This window comes from Aegilops tauschii, chromosome 7 (assembly GCF_002575655.3).
Source record: "Aegilops tauschii subsp. strangulata cultivar AL8/78 chromosome 7, Aet v6.0, whole genome shotgun sequence".
In the NCBI taxonomy this organism is placed as follows: Eukaryota; Viridiplantae; Streptophyta; class Magnoliopsida; order Poales; family Poaceae; genus Aegilops; species Aegilops tauschii.
In genome coordinates, this window is record NC_053041.3 from 40,797,942 (window position 1) to 40,815,420 (window position 17,479).

Here is a 17,479-nt window from a genome sequence, read left to right on the forward strand (position 1 = left end):
GCTGCGCTCGGCGACGGCGTCGGCGAGGCGAGGCAGAGGCCTCGGGCGGCGACGCACGGGGGCGAAGGAGGGGCGAGGAGGCGACGGGCATGGCAAGGAGGAGGCGGTGACGAGGCGGGGCGGCGGCGCGAGTGAGGTGAGGGCTGGGAGAGAGAGAGAGGGGGGTGGGGCGCCGACACTTAGTGGGGTGGGGCCGGGGGGAAACGACCGTTATAACGACCAATTTCTTTGCCGTCTGCTGGCTGACGGCAAAGAATCTTTGCCGTCTGCTAGCAGACAGCAAAGAAACTAGCAGTTAGGTCGTCCTTACAGTCCGCCACCCACCATCTTTGTCGTCTGCTAGCAGACGGCAAAGATTAGCATAGCAGACGGCAAAGAGCAGGCTGACGGCAAACACATTCTTTGCCGTCCGCTCTTTCTTTGACGTCTACTTTATTTAAGCTCATGGCAAAGAACTTCTTTGTCGTCACCTAGAAGACGACAAAGAGCTGGCTGACGGCAAAGATCCTGATTCCAGTAGTGCATGTTAAATTTGAAAAAAAGAAAGTTTAGAAGCTTGGAATTGGTTGTCACAGATACCAAACCATACATGGGCTAGATATAAAATGGATATTGTTTGCAAAATAGACCTGGTAGTAAACAACCTTAGTGAGGTTTTTAATTGAATGATATTGGATGTTAGGAACAAGCCAATCAGGAATATGTTGGAGGGCATAAGAACAAAGTTGATGATCAAGTTTCATAAGATCATAGAGGAGACAAAGACATGCAGATGGGAGATCACACCTACTTATTTAGAGACTTTAGATGAGGGGAACAAGTGGGCTAAGTATTCTGAAGCATACATGGCAGGTCCAGGCATATGGCAAGTAACAAGTAGCTCTGAAAACACATTGCATTAATTTGAACAACCATACCTGTGACTGTAGGAGGTGGGACATGACTGCTGTGCCCTGTAGTCATTCCATTGCTGCAATGCAGAAAGTGAAGATATAGCCTGAAGACTTTGTCAGTGATTTCTTCAAGAAGCCCATGTATTTGAAACATATAAGCACATAATATTCCCTGTGCCAGGTCCTGACCACTGGCCTCATACACCTAGAGATGAAAATTCTCCACCTGTTTTTTGAGAAAAGAAAGGTAAAAAAATAAATTGGCAGGAGGAAAGGCATATTTGAGGTGCCAGCTAAAAACGATAGTTCTAGGATTGATACTGTGACTTGCAGCAACTGCAAGAAGCAAGGGCATAGGTTCAGCAATTGTGGTGACCCCTTGAAGCCTCAGTTGCAGATGTGGATGAATAACCACGAGGTAATTTCTTGCACATTATATTTAATTGCATTGTTACATTCATTTCATTGTTCATTCATGTGTAGGAAAATAGAGCTAATTACTCTGAGGTTGGTTCTTCAATGGCTGCAATAGCCCAAAGGCCTCCAAGGGTACCTACTGCCTCCGCACCAATAACTCTTGCACCAACAAGTGAGCCAACACAAACATCTTCCAGGTCAAGGAAGAGGGTTGCTTCCACATCAGTAGCAGCACCAAAAACATCAGCCTCCAAGAAGAGCAGGACCAACACTTCTTCAGCAGCAGCAGCAGCACCTCCCAAGAAGAGCACGACCAACCCCTCTTCAGCAGCAGCAGCCCCTCCCAAGAAGAGGAGCACCCCCACTTCTTCTCCAGCAAAGAACACCAGGTCATCAAGGTCATCTCCAGCAAAGAACACCAGGACAGCTTTTGCCAATAGAGATGGCACAAGATCATTCATTGCACCTAGACAATCTGCTACAAGTGATGTGCAGGATGGGTCAAAGAGGGCCAGGAAGCCAACTGAGAAGTTCAGGGATTATTTTTATGCAAGTGGTAACTAGCTGAAGTGGTAGCCTGTGAACTGCTCTGTTTTCCTTCAGTGAACTGTTGGATTTAGTTTCTAATAACATTGCTTCACTGTGTGGTTTTACTTAGTACTTGGTTGTAGATTCAGTCACTATGTGTACTGTTTGTGATAGCCAAATGCTATTGGCATTGTGTTTTTATCTCCATCTCAACTCTGTTACTAGTATGGTTCTGTGGCATTTTTGTGCATCTGTGTATAGATAGTCATTGAGATATAAATAGATAGATAGATAGATTCAGATTAGCATACATTGATTCCCATCCAAATCTTATTAATACCACGACTCTTTATCTCACATAGTCTTACAGATAGATAGATAGTTTCGGAATACTACACATCAGGCATAACGCTCGAAGAAACGAGCCCACTTAGCCCTAGTAGCTGGATGAGGAGCCATGACTGCTCTTCTCCTAGCCCAACTAATGATCTACGTGAAGCTCCTTCCCCTGGCACTAGGGAAAACAAGCTCAAGCTCTTCAGCACTGCATTTCTCCAACACCTTGTCGAGGAGGCGGCGATTGTACTCAAGCTCCTGCTCATCCTGGGCGGCCTCTTGTGCCCTCTGCCTGCGCCTCCTCCTCCTCTGCCCTACGCTGGAGGCCTCCCCTCCTCCTCTGTGACATATCCCATGTCAGGATCCATCTCTAGGGTTTGATAGGGGTGGCGCCTCGTGGAGTGACTGGGAAAGGGTGGGGGTTGGTAGGGGTTTATATTGATAGTGGTGGAGGGGGTTGGTTTTAGTAGGCCCAGGGTTGCATTTGATCAGAGACTAGTGGCCCACTAAGCCCAATATACCACAACATCAGAATATATATAACATAGAAGATCAATATAGGCTAACCAAATGACAGAACTTACTAAAAACCATAGCATAGAAGATCCATTACAACACTTAATACCATAGCATTGGAGATCCATTACAACATACTTAAGAACATAACAAATATGGTTCTTACATAAGACACTAAAGTTCAAATTCAATGCCAAACCCTAGGTTAACTTCACATTCCCCCAAAATGTACACCCATATAATCAATTAAGACAGTTAGGCCACACCCTTATATAGGCCTTGGATGTACTTCACCACCATTTCCCAGCGCTTCATGACTCAAGGATGTCCTTGATTTTCTCTAACTTCTCCTTGCCGCCATAGCCATCTTTCAGCAACTCAGCAAAAACTTGCTCAAGCTTTGCCTTCTCCTTCTTAAGAAGATCTATGTCCACTTCAAAATCCTTCATAGCCTTCTTGGTGTTCTTGATAATGTCAGCTTGGCTCTTCAAAATGCACCCCTGCTCCTTGTCAAGTTTAAGCTTTTCCATCTGCACCTCCAACCTAGCTTTCTCCTCTAGCTCCTTCTTCTTCTCAAACTCTTCCTCCTCCACTTGTTTCTGGAAGACCTTGTTGTCCACCCTACCATCCTGCTAATCAAACATCTTGGCTACATCTTCAACAAGCTTGCTGTACTCAATGCAAAGTTTTTCATTTCTAGTCTTAAGCTCGACCAACTGCTTCTCAAACTGTTGCTTGTCAAGTACCCTTCCATAATTCTGCTCATGGAACGTTTCTCATAGCTTGGACAAACATTTTTGAAGAACAGGAGGCCAAGGCTTGTCAACCCACTCTACAACACCACAATTCACACCATTTTCCTACATTTGGAATTTCAGATTTATAAAACTTATTACACTAAGCTTGGAAAGTAACAATTATTATGATAATTAAGATAACAAGTTACTTCTTTGAACTACAAATTTGACACTATAACAAGTTCAGTTGTTATAATACAGGTACTACAACAAGATCAGTTCGTATAATTATGTTACTATTATTCAGTCACTATTGGAAATTCTGATATATCGGTGGTTACTATAGATAGCACATTCAGTCACTATAACAAGATGAAGTACTAAGAATGAACAACTCTGAGGAAACAATTGCTATGTTTAGGAAATTAGCTAAATATGACAGTTCAGTTATTGAAAATGTTGCCTCATGTGCTGCACTAGACATGCACATGTAACAAACTCAGAGTTCTACAACCATATACAAGATGAGATTGGCATATCACCTGCATTGGGCAGCCATAGAAACCCCTGCCAGTAAAAGTTCCTTCAAAAGCCACACACTTAACAGGCCTCATGTGGTGCAGAATGCATTTGAGTTCAGACAACTCAAGTTGCCCACAAAAAAGGGGCTCTACAATGGTGTCAGGTTCCTCCTGCATCCACACAATCAAAAACAAAATTATTTAATCACCAAGTGAACAAGAACCAAGCATGAACCCTAACCCTACAGAAGCATAATCATGAACTCTAGCCGAAACTAAGCTAAAACCTAAATCAATAGCAACCAAGAGACCTACCTAATCAAGATCCATATCAATGACACAACAATAACCCTAAATAAGCTAGATCCATGGCAGTACTCTGAGTTCCCAATCCTAACCCTGGGTGTGGGGAAGAAAAGCTTACCATAAGCCCCATGTCTATGCGGACCACCTCGTAATCATCGTAGGAGCTTGTTTCCCTGTCGTTCCAGGAAGGCATCGTGGCGACAGGCAACGCGGCGACCTAGGATCTCATCGGCGGTGAGCTAGCAGCAAAGGGATTGGAGCTGGGGAGAAGGAGTGAGCGCGGGAAGGGCAGAGGAGAGAGCGACCGACAGACACCTGGGTATTTAACACCCAGATTAGATCGGGCCGGTCGGAGTAATGGCCATTAGCGGCTGCGCCGTGAGCGTGCTGGGCCACGTGGCCTGACCAATGGGCCCAAGTCATTAGAAAAACGGTTAAAACACTAGTCACTCAAGTTTTGTTTTTTTGAAACAGCCGTCCCTCGACTTGGTAATTATGAGAGAATTTTTTGATAGTTTTTTGAAACCCTAACCAATAAAGTAGCAGCTTTGTGCTATTTAATTCTGAACTTCGGACGAAATCAAAAACTAGGCCATCTTCAAATAGTGAGTGTTTGGTTACATTGCCGATTCAGCCTGGCCCGGCGAGCCTGGCTCTATTGAGCCGGTTTGAGGGGATGCAGGCAAAAAACCCCATATGCACATAGTTTGGTTGCCTGCATGCCCCTAGTTGCATGAGACAACCATTTTCGACCCGGCGTTTGGTTGCCCGATTGCATTAGGCGCACATATGACATGGTGTTTGGTTGCAACCTGCATAAGGTGTTGTCACCACTTCTAACTAGTGGTGAGCTTACCAAACAGAATCTGAACATGTAGAACCATCTACTTAAACAAATGACAGTTCATCCTAACTACTATCAAATGACAGTTCAAATTATTAAGAGCCATTGGCTAAATAGAGGATAGTTCATCGGTGCTACCAGATCTTCCTCTTCCTCTCTTCTTCTGCTTCTGCTTCTGCTGCTTCTGGTACTGCTGCTGCTGCTTCTTGTTCTTCTTCCATCTTCTTCAAATCCTGCACTGACCTTTGTTAAGCCACATCGCCTCTGCCCACTCCAACCTTTTGTTCTTCCAAGCGTCATTGTCAAATGCCTCCACACCATGGCCGGAGCTAACAACATCGTCAGGCTCGACATCTTCCTCCTCAGGCACGTGTTCATCAAAGCCCCACTGGAGGATCCAGTTATGCAGAATGCAACAAGCAAGAACTAGCTTAACCTGAGTGGAGTATGGGTGGAATGGCTTCTGATCTAGGATCTTAAACCTATTCTTCAGAGCTCCAAATGCCCTCTCAACAGTTACTGTAAGGCTGGAGTGTCTGAGATTAAACAGCTCATGTGCAGTCCTAGGATGGTTTACCAAAGAACTCGTTGAGATGGTACCTTGTTTTCCTGAAGGGTGGAAGAATACCCGGCCGACATGCATAGCCAGCATCTCCAAGGTAGAACTTGTCGTCGGGGATGTTGATCCCACCAGGTCGACTCATGCTGTCAGTGAGAATGTTAGCATCATGTGCTAACCCCTCCCAGCCAGCCAGCACATATGTGAACTTCAGATCAAAGTCAACAGCAGCAAGCACATTCTGGCTTGTGTAGTGCTTCCTCCCCTTGTATGTTGCAGACTGTGACATAGAAACTCTGGCAGTGACATGAGTACCATCTATTGCCCCAATGCAATCCTGAAAATGGCATCACAAGCCTGTGTTAGTGCTCAACTTGAACAATACAAGCATATCAAGCCATGAAAAGTGTATATTGTCAATGCTCACCTTGAAGTATGGATACCATCTTGGGCTTCCGCGAATCTTGGGTGGAGTCTAGCCAGATGGTCTCCTGACCATCTCTCCTCTAAGCTCCCCAACAGCATAAAGCACCTGCTTGAAGTACCTAGAGATGGTCTCCATTGATCTCCTGAACGTGTCCGACACTGGTGTTGATGCTATCTTGTAACAGCCCCCTGCTCCTGAGGGTCTCGACAAGCTTGGCAAATGGTGCTCTTTTGATTCTAAGCATCCACAGAGCCTCGACGTCATTGCAGTTGTAGATGTAGTTCAGATTTTGGATCCTCTCCTGTTCCCGGGGAAACAATGGACCATAGCGGATCAAAGGTCTCCCAGCACGACGAACAGCTCTCTGCTGCATGAACATGACCCATGCCTGAATCACACTAATCAGTGCTGCTGCCTGGATTATCAGCCTCATCCGTGCGTCCATAACCTAGTCGACATCGACGGTTCGTTCAGTGGGAAATCGATCCTACACCTAGCTTAACGGCCTAACCACTGAGCTAATTTGGCGCCGGGACGGCGCGCCAGATTTCCATCTCCCGCCATCCCCCCTCGCCCTCGCCTCGCTCTCGCCCGTGCGACCTCGCGCCGCACTCAGCCTGGCTCGCGAGAAACTGCCGATCCGAGCGTTCCCAGCGAGTCAGGCTCTGGGCTGCTTTAAGAAGCGTGTGATGCAGGCCCAACAGCAAAATCAGACAACCAAACAGGTCTCTCCCTTCCCGCGCGGACCTGATGGGCTCGATGCCACATGCCCATAAATTCCAGCGTGGGGAGCAAAACCTGGATACTGCGTGCAAGCACGGCCTGTCTGCTCGTGACTACTAGGAAGCATCTTCTAGCTTCTACTCCTAGTCCATTCAGAAACAAAATAGGTTCTACTCCTAGCTGTGCACCCGCAAGCTCCCGACCTGTCTCGATTCAAACAAAAGGATTCCTGTTTCACCCACAAGGATACACACTCCTATTTCCTCTTCCTTTTAAACCGAGGGACACTGCATTTTCCCTCCGACCCACCAAATTTCTTCAGACCAGCCCTGTTTCCCTCCGACCCACCAAACTTCTTTGCGAAAATCTGAATGGACTAACACTGCATTTTCCCTCCGACCCACCAAATTTCTTCAGATTTTCGCAAAGTTCAAACCAACCTCCGGATGAAAATGCTCCCAGCCCTGAATTTTTTCCAGAGCTTCGGCCATCGATTCAGCTGGCACTGGGAGAGAGAGAGAGGAGTGCATGAACAGTGAGATTGGACAGCACGCGCAACAGTGCTCTGCACTCCCGTCGCTGACACACGCACACATTTCACCACAGAGCACAGAGCGGTCAATCCAGCCCAGCCAGCCAGCAAAGCAAGCAAGCGGCACAGCTCCTCACAGCAAACGCAAAAAACAAGGGCCAAAAGCAAAGCCCCAAACACATCTCAAAAGCCTACATTTCCACCCCTCAAAACGAAGAGCAGAAATTGCCCTCGAAAAGCCGGAAACCTCATGGAAAGCATCGACGCCGGGTCCATTTACCACTTTACCCTCCACCACCACCACCACCTAAAGTCCTAAACTTTGGCTCCATCCCCCGCCCCGTGAGCCTCACTCCCCACTCTCCACTCCACTCCCCACTCCCCACTGCCGCTCCAATGGCTGCCGCCGCCACCGCCGCGCGCGCGCTCTCCCGCCTCCTCCCGCTCCTTCTCCTGATGGTTCTTGCTGTGGCGGCGAGGGACGAGGGGGAGCTGCGGGCGCTGGCGGCGCTGAGGGCGGCGCTGGACCCGGCGGGCCGGGTGCTGGGCTCGTGGGCCCGGGCCGGGGACCCCTGCGGCGGCGGCTTCGTCGGCGTCGCCTGCGACCGCGAGGGCCGCGTCACGGCCGTCTCGCTGCAGGGCCGCGGCCTCTCCGGCACCCTCCCGCCGGCCGTCGCCGGGCTGCGCCGCCTCCGGGGGCTCTACCTGCACTACAACGGCCTCAAGGGCCCCATCCCCCGGGAGATTGGCGGCCTCTCCGAGCTCGCCGACCTCTACCTCGACGTCAACCACCTCTCCGGCCCCGTGCCCGCCGAGATTGCCGCCATGGCGAATCTCCAAGGTGAGCTTTTCTTTCAGGGCTTGTTCTCGGCTCAGTCAGAGGATGAATCTTACCCGCATCTCGTTGGTTCTTTTCTTGGCTAGATGGTGGATTTCTTTTCCTGTCCGTTCTTTCCACTGTTTCTTATAGAGTTTCTACTGCTTGTTTTGTGTTAGATTAGAGGTTTGGGCTGCCAGGCTTGCTTAGATTTGAACATTGGGGAAAAAGTTGTATGAACAAACCCTAAAAAAAATCTTGAATGAATCCAAAACGGTGAAGCATCCCATCGCTCACTACTGCTGTAGCTACGGCCGTTTCTTTTCTTCCTTTGGTTGTTTCTGCCGAGATTTTGGAATACAGCCAGGACTTCATTTATTACAGTTCATTTCAAAATCTCCAGGCGGGTTTGGTCCATTTATTGATCCTACCCACCGTACTACTACTACAAAGTTCAGATAATTTTTTTTGAAGTCCAAAAAAAAAAATAGAAATAAAAAATGGGGCTCTCATCAATGTGCAGATCCAGTGCTACTACTCGTTTGGTCGTGCAGTACTGCACTCGTTTGGTGGCCTTAAATCTTCCTAGCAGCAGCACAACGGTTTGCTTTTGAAATGGGCCACTGTGCTCCATTTTTGTTCTGCATTTGAAATGGGCAGCTCGTTTTGCTTCTGTGCCAGCCTCTCCTTTTGTATGCTTCCATTCCTGGTCGTCTTCTGGGAGCAGTGCGGCAGCCACGTGACCGTCTCAATTGATTTATTGGTGCCTTGTTTGACTCTCCGTGGGTAAAGGACAAATGGTGTTTCTTGGGGTTGAAAAATGGGGCTTCACTTTAATTTGCATCCACTTGGCTCGGTGCAGATTCCCTTTGTGCCAAACTTCAGACCAGATCTTGACTAATGTACTAATGGAAGAACAAGATTGTACTAATGGAAAAACAAGAACAGGATTATTTTGCGGGGCCAAGATTTGTATTAACTGATGTATTATTGGAGTTGACAATCTGCAGTGTCAGTTTGACTCCTGCATAGGTAACTGACAAATGGCTGTTTCTTGGAGTTAAAAACTTGGGATTTCCACTTTGTTTGGACTTTGGAGTCACTTGGCTCTGTATAGATCCCCTTCATGGCAACTTGTAGGCAGATTCACTGCATTGGCTCTGTATACATTTGGATTTTGTGTGATTTGATTTAGTTTTCTCATGTTTACTGTCCAATATCCTTGTTCCTTCAGTGAGTGTACTATGGAAAGAACAAGATTGTTGTGTTCCTTAGCGTCAAAGGGGTTGATTTGCCTTGTGAAAGATTTAAATTCATTGATGTACTAATTTTAATTTACTTACCCATGGCTCTGCTCTTCGTTTGCAGTGTTGCAGCTGGGCTACAACCAGCTGACAGGCAGCATACCGCCCCAGCTAGGCAACCTAAACAAGCTTGCTGTTCTTGCGCTGCAGTCCAACCAGCTGACCGGAGCCATTCCGGCAACCCTCGGCGACCTGACTCAGCTGACTCGGGTCGATCTGAGCTTCAACAACCTATTTGGCTCGATCCCTTCAAAGATCGCAGATGTTCCATCGCTCGAGGTCTTCGATGTTCGCAATAACACTCTGTCAGGGAGTGTCCCTGCTGGTAACAAACTGACTCTTGCTCAACCTTTTTGGAGGTGAATTTTTAACCTTCATCATTGTATTGTATTAACTACTGTGATTTGGTTTTGGATGCTAGGATTGAAGAGACTGAATGGAGGGTTCCAGTATGTGAATAACAAGGGGCTTTGTGGAGCAGAGTTCATTTCTCTTGATCTTTGTACCTCTACAGAGGATGGGCTGAGGCCTAGCAAGCCTGAGCCTTTTGGCCCGGATGGCACTGTCAAGACAGGGCAAGTACCCCAGTCGGTGGATCCACACACGACGAAATCTGCAAAGGCCTCTGCAGGAGTTCTTATTGTGGGTGTTCTTGCCGTGGTCATCGGTGCGGCATTCTGTGGAATATTTGCATTCTCGTATTATCGCCGGCAGAAGCAAAAGATTGGCAGTTCGCTGGAGGTTTCTGATAGCAGGCTCAGCACTGACCATTTCCAGCAGAAGGAAGCCTGCCGAAGGAGTGCTTCTCCTCTGATCAGTGTGGAGTACTCAAATGGATGGGACACTATGTCAGGTGGAGGCTGCGGATCATCCGGTGAGGTTGGCGACAGCTTCAGGTTCAACCTTGAGGAGGTCGAGTGTGCGACTCAGTACTTTTCTGAGGTTAACTTGCTAGGTAAGAGCGGCTTTGCTGCGACGTTCAAGGGGATACTGAGGGATGGGTCTGTTGTCGCGGTTAAGAGCCTCAATAAGACAAGTTGCAAGCAAGAGGAGTCTGATTTCCTGAGAGGCCTGAAGACGCTCACCATGTTGCGACATGAGAACCTTGTTGGCTTGAGGGGCTTCTGCTGCTCCAGGGGGAGGGGGGAGTGCTTTCTTGTGTATGACTTCATGGTTAATGGGTGCTTGTCGCATTATCTCGATGTTAAGGAAGGGTCTGAAGCTAGTGTTCTTGATTGGCCTACAAGAGTTTCCATCATCAGAGGCATTGCAAAAGGTAATCAACATATCTATTGTAACTACTGTACTTTAATTTAAGATGGTTATTTATGCTGAGACTCGCTTGTTTTCTGATCCGCATTGATGTGTTGTGCATTTGCAGGTATTGAGTACCTACACAGCAAGAAGAGCAACAAGCCATCACTGGTACACCAGAACATTTCGGCTGAGAAAATTCTTCTTGACCAACATTTCGCCCCACGGCTGTCCGTCCCAGGACTACACAAGCTCCTTGCCGACGATGTTGTCTTCTCAACTCTGAAGGCCAGTGCAGCTATGGGGTATCTTGCCCCTGAGTACGCCAACACGGGACGCTTCACCGAGAAGAGCGACGTCTTTGCCTTTGGGATTGTTGTTCTCCAGGTCATCACAGGCAGAAGGGCCGTCTCACAAGTGAAGATAGGCACTGCTACCAGCGACCTCGAAGGCCTGATAGATCCCAGCCTCGGCGGCATCTTCTCGAGGACCGAGGCTGCCAAGCTTGCAGAGGTTGCCGCACATTGCACAAGCGAAGCGGCGAGCCAGAGGCCGATGATGGATGCTGTGGTTCAGCAACTCAGCGGCTGATGCCGAGGATCCGAACCGGGCTGATGAAGATGTCTTTTGGGAGGCCATTTGTAGTAGTAAGCTGGAGGACGGTAATGATCCAGTTGCCAGCCAATGAGGTCTTTTGTAATAGTAATCTGACCTGCTAATGTGGGACGCGTCTCCACTAATTCACTAGTCACTTTCCAAGTGATCTCACTTCTCACCATTTCATGGTTAAGTATCACAATCTCTTTGCCACTGGAATATGCTCAAAGATTCTGCATGGATGAGATGACGTGAACCGTTTGGTTCTCTAGATTAGTATGCAAAAATGTTGAATGTGTGAGCCATTTGGTTCAAGGTTTTAAGCATCTTCAGCGTAAACTTTGATGGCTTTGTGCTACTGCCATAGTGACATTGCTTGCATTCAAGTGCTCTACCGTATGTTTAAGACCTAAAACAATTTTTTTTTCCAAAAGGATGAATGTATAGCACAACTGAAACAACAATTTGGTTCCAAACAGAAGGAGCAGCCCTGCAATCATGGATGTATAACACAACTGAAGCAAGAGCCAAGAGGGCTCTGGTCAATAGAGCGATCAAACAATAGAGCGATCACTCCGTATTCGCGATGTACTTGAGTTAATCTAATTGCTGATTCGCGATGTACTTGAGTTAATCTAATTGCTGATTCCCGGTGCCTTATATTGCTTCCCTGTTGGTTCTCTAAAATTTGAATTTGAATTGCTTCACTGTTGGTTCTCCGAAAGGAGATAAGTAGCACGACCTGATCGCTCCGTATTCGTGATGCCTGGACGTTTAAAATTTGAATCTCTAATGTGTAAAGCTTTCACAAACAATGTACAAGGTAAATCTGGACAACTCTAAGGAAGATTCCTGGTGCCTCTCATGCCTATACCAATAATGTTCCAATCTCTAATGTTTAGGAATACAACAAAATCATGCTTCTTTAACGAAAAAGAAATAATGCTTAAAATGAGTCTGCAAACTAAAGGGAGAGAAGCGAAATGGCACATATATCATTCATCTTTTGCTGAGCGGGGCTTTGCTCTTATAAAAGACAAGACCTAGGAAGTAGGCAGTGATATGAAGTCGTTGGTCCATCGGTAGATAACTGCTAAGAATCTGTTGGTTATGACTTAGTCCTTGGGTAGAAATAGCGTACGAGAGCTTTATCAATCCTTTATGCAAATGATATTTCTTTTGAAATTAAATAATGTTTTTAGCCAACAGACAATTTACATTGCACATACATATAAGAAAGCCAACAGTAATGTTCCATCCCCGGAGTCTAGAGAAGTGGATATGATGTTTCCTACTAAATTTCTTGTCCTTGCATACAAAAGTGAAGCAATATCGAGCTTTGTTTATCTTGGTAAAGTGTATCATGTTCTCGGGAGGAGATAAAATGGTTCTTTTCTTTGATTGTTTCTCGTGAACAGGTTATTTAGAGCGAATAGATTAGAGCACTTTTGGTGTCACGTGTGCATTCGGCCCTCCATCTAGTTATATTAGGTGTGTATGTTTTGCGTTTTCCTCCGCTGCTAGGGCAGAGTAGTGCAATTTTATCAAAGAAAACTGTTAATAATCTTGAGTCTAGAAGTAATAAAACTTGATAGGAAGAATGTTTTTTTAGGGTACGAAAGAGGTTTTCAACGGTATACTTTTTGTGACATGTAGTTTATATTTAATATTGAATTTATGGCCAAATTTAACCTAAAATACAAGGCGCCCAATAAATCCGGAAGGAGAAAGTAATAGCTAAAATGAACTATGAGATATTTGATGTGGTAAATGATAGTTGTAAACCAAAATACGAGGGGCTCAATAAACCCGAACGGAGAAAGTAATAGCTAATATGGACAATAAAATACCTGATATAGTATAGTTATGGTAATACGTGTCTCATTCATATCATAAAGATCAAATTACAAGTCACGTAAAGACCGACATGACAAAACTGAAAAGATAGCAGAACATCGCTAAGCTTGACACCAACGTCCGTCACCTGCCTCCGGTACCACCACAACAGCCATCAAAGAAAAAAAATGACGGATCACCTCCTCACCCGAGCTCGACGCAGCTCCATCGCTGATATGCACCTTTGCGGACCTCCAAGGTGGCTCACCAAAGATGAAGCCATTGTCGTTGAACAAATCAGACCGGGGCAACACCCGAGACACGTCATCGAACTCCAGATCTGACACCCCACCACGACTAAGACGCCGAAGTAGGAAACCATACCTGCCATCCATTAACCACAATTCCAGCACACGTTCCGTCTTCTAGCCTCGATGCAGACCACAATCTGCATCCGCTCCTGAACTACCTCCCAAGCTCTGCGCCGACGCTGGAGCAGACGCGGTCGCAACGGCGGAGCCCGAGGACACAAGTCCACCACAAGGATGCCGTCATCGCCACGATATCCCCGCTTGAACAGACTAGTTCCCAAATCCATCACCGACCATAGAGATGATCGCCTCGCCGGAGAAGAATCTGGAGCTTCTTTATTCAGCATCGCCATCGTCGCCGCCGAAGCCAAGACATCGGGCGATCGTAAAACCTAAGCTATGAGGGCTCTAACCCTAAAGAAAAAACGATCTGCACGCGCAGGATCCGGCGACCCCCCTCACGACCGACGACCAATAGGTCGCCGGCGGAGGAGCGCCGCCGGAAAACGGCGCCGGAAAGTTGGCTCTCTTGGTGGCGGCTAGGGTTATGGTCGCTAGCCAAACCCGTTCACTGGTCGTTCAAGCCAACACACACGACTTTTGACTTACCATCCTGATATAGTATAGTTGTAAACCATATTCTACTTAGAGCATATCCAATAGAAGATATATATTTGGAGATGTAAAAGTAGGTGTTGTATAATTTACATCATCAAAAACTGCTTTTTACATCTCAAAAAAGTCTCAACTTCAACAGATGATGAATATTTGGTGATGTAAAACTCCTACTCCAACAGATGATGTATAGGAAGATGTAAAACTAGTTCAACTACTACATAATTTCAAACATAGCAAGTTCATTTGAAGCAAACATTGTTCTAATTAAGCATACGCCTAGTTCAAACTACTACATCCATCAAACTACTACTACTACTCCAACAACTGCTACTAGTTCAAACAACTAATTCAACTACATCCAACATAAAACTATCCATCGCGCTCTTGAACTGTTCCCAGAACTCATCCTTGCTGGAATCGTCGCACTCCTTGTCGTCCTCCTCCGAGTCACCCCAGTCCGACGAGTCAGACTCGACGCGGATCACGATCGAGGGCCGGCCTCGTCCTCCTTCTTCACTCCTTTCTTCTTTTGCAAGGCCTCGCGCTTCCAGAAGAACTCGCGCTCGGCCTGGAGATACTTCGGATGCTCCCGCAAACCTCGCCATCGCCGTGCCGGGAGCAACATGAATCGCTAGCTTCTTCTTCTTCGTCCTCTCCTCCACCCAGGAATTCCTCGGCGCAGGGAACTCCGCATCCGCCTAGGTCTCGATCTCCGGAAAGTTGAGCTCCGTCCTCGGTCGGCTGACACGTCACGCTTCCACGTCGTATGCACGCGTGGTGTGACGCCCCCGATTCAATCGTACACTAATCATACACGCAAACGTGTACGATCAAGATCAGGGACTCACGGGAAGATATCACAACACAACTCTAAAAATAAAATAAGTCATACAAGCATCATAATACAAGCCAGGGGCCTCGAGGGCTCGAATACAAGTGCTCGATCATAGACAAGTCAGCGGAAGCAACAATATCTGAGTACAGACATAATTTAAACAAGTTGCCATAAGATGGCTAGCACAAACTAGGATACAGATCGAAAGAGGCGCATGCCTCCTGCCTAGGATCCTCCTAAACTACTCCTGGTCGTCGTCAGCGGTCTGCACGTAGTAGTAGGCACCTCCGGTGTAGTAGGAGTCGTCGTCGACAGTGGCGTCTGGCTCCTGGGCTCCAACATCTGGTTGCGACAACTAGGTAGAATGGAAAGGGGGAAAAGAGGGAGAGAAGCAACCGTGAGTACTCATCCAAAGTACTCGCAAGCAAGGATCTACACTACATATGCATGGGTATCTGTGTAAAGGGGCAATATCAGTGGACTGAACTGCAGAATGCCAGAATAAGAGGGGGATAGCTAGTCCTGTCGAAGACTACGCTTCTGGTAGCCTCCATCTTGCAGCAAGTAGAAGAGAATAGATGGTAAGTTCAACAAGTATCATCACATAGCATAATCCTACCCGGCGATCCTCCCCTCGTCGCCCTGTGTGAGAGCGATCACCGGGTTATATCTGGCACTTGGAAGGGTGTGTTTTATTAAGTATCCGGTTCTAGTTGTCATAAGGTCAAGGTACAACTCCGGGTCGTCTTGTTACCGAGGATCACGGCTATTCGAATAGATAAACTTCCCTGGAGGGGTGCACCACATTACCCAACACGCTCGATCCCATTTGGCCGGACACACTTTTCTGGGTCATGCCCGGCCTCGGAAGATCAACACGTCACAGCCCCACCTAAGCACAACAGAGAGGTCAGCACGCCGACCTAAATCCTATGTGCGCAGGGGTCTGGGACCATCGCCCATTGCACACCTGCACGTTGCGTGGGCGGCTGGAAGCAGAACTATCCCCCTTAATACAAGAGCAGGCTTACGGTCCAATCCGGCGCGCGCCGCTCAGTTGCTGACGTCAAGAAGGCTTCGGCTGATACCACGACGTCGAGTGCCCATAACTGTTCCCGTGTAGTTGGTTAGTGCGTATAGGCCAGTGGCCAGACTCAGACCAAATACCAAGATCTCATTAAGCGTGTTAATTGAAGTATCCGGGAACGCCGACCAGGGCCAGGCCCACCTCTCTCCTAGGTGGTCTCAACCTGCCCTGTTGCTCCGCCACAAAGTAACAGTCGGGGGCCGTCGGGAACCCAGGCCCACCTCTACCGGGATGGAGCCACCTGCCCCTTCAGCCCACATCTCCGAACAGTATCATAAATAATGTAACAGTATAAAGTATATAGCATATGCCCGTGATCACCTCCCGAAGTGATCACGGCCCAGTAGTATAGCATGGCATATGGACAAGAGTGTAGGGCCACTGATGGAATACTAGCATCCTATACTAAGCATTTAGGATTGCAGGTAAAGGTAACAATAGCAGTGGCAAAGATAGGCTATGCAGCAGAATATGATTAACGGAAAGTAGTAACATGCTACACTACTCTAATGCAAGCAGTATAGAGAAGAATAGGCGATATCTGGTGATCAAGGGGGGGGCTTGCCTGGTTGCTATGGCAAGGAGGGGTCGTCAATACCGTAGTCGAACTGGGGGTCACCGGCAGCCTCGGGGTCTACCGGAAAGAACGGAGGGGGAACACAATAAATAACAGAGCAATCAAAGCATCACAAAGCGTAACAAGGCAATACGCGGTGCTAGAGGTGACCTAACGCAGTAGGAGGTGATATCGGCGAAGGGGGGAAACATCCGGGAAAGTATCCCCGGTGTTTCGCGTTTTCGGACAGATGAACCAGAGGGGGAAAGTTGCGTATTCGGATTCGTCTCGTCGTTCTGAGCAACTTTCATGTACAAAGTTTTTCCATCCGAGTTACATATAATTTAATATTAATTTTCAAAGATTCAATTTATTTCTAAATTATTTTAATTCGAAAATTAAATGTTAAATTCTATGGGTACACATAAGTGTACCCAGAGGTGTACAATGGGGCTGACTGGTGGGGACAGGGGGCTGAGTCAGCAACCCAGTCAGCAATCAAAGTTTGACTGTTGACTGGTCAACCTGACTGGTGGGTCCCCATGTCATAGACACATTAGTTAACTAAGTTCAATTAGTTTAATTAAACAGATTAATTAATCTAATTAGGTGGTTATTTTAATTAAGCCTAATTAGTTCACTAATTATTTAATTTATATTTTAATTCTTTTCTTTTCTTTTTTTGTTTTCCAGGGCGTGGGGCCTGGTTGTCATAGGCCAGAGGCCTTAACGGGCGCTGGGCAAAAGGGCAGCGGGCGAAGCCGCAGCTCGGCTTGGTAGCGAGGCGAGGCCGTGCGGGCGCTGGTTTCGGGCGCGGGCGCCGGCGGCCATGGCCAGAAGCTGGCGGGGCCGGGCGCGCCCGGCGGAGGGCGGCGCTGGCGATCAGCAATGGCGGGACGGAAGCGGTCGGCCATGCAGCAAAGGC

The 17,479-nt window shown here is 47.4% G+C and overlaps 1 protein-coding gene across 1 annotated transcript; it reads left to right on the forward strand.

Moving 5' to 3' along the window:
- The first annotated feature begins 7,687 nt into the window (after positions 1-7,687).
- Positions 7,688-11,530, forward strand: LOC109787427 (proline-rich receptor-like protein kinase PERK9). Its single transcript, XM_020345977.4, has 4 exons — positions 7,688-8,180; positions 9,525-9,785; positions 9,882-10,736; positions 10,842-11,530. The coding sequence occupies exons 1-4, from the start codon at positions 7,736-7,738 to the stop codon at positions 11,303-11,305; spliced, it is 2,025 nt and encodes a 674-aa protein (XP_020201566.1). The 5' UTR covers positions 7,688-7,735; the 3' UTR covers positions 11,306-11,530.
- The last annotated feature ends 5,949 nt before the right edge of the window (positions 11,531-17,479 follow it).

Coding starts and splice junctions, on each gene's coding strand:
- LOC109787427 (XM_020345977.4), top strand. CDS start 7,736: ATGGCTGCCGCCGCCACCGCCGCGCGCGCGCTCTCCCGCCTCCTCCCG. Junction 9,786..9,881: donor GTCAGGGAGTGTCCCTGCTG/GTAACAAACTGA, acceptor TTTGGATGCTAG/GATTGAAGAGACTGAATGGA. Junction 10,737..10,841: donor CATCAGAGGCATTGCAAAAG/GTAATCAACATA, acceptor GTGCATTTGCAG/GTATTGAGTACCTACACAGC.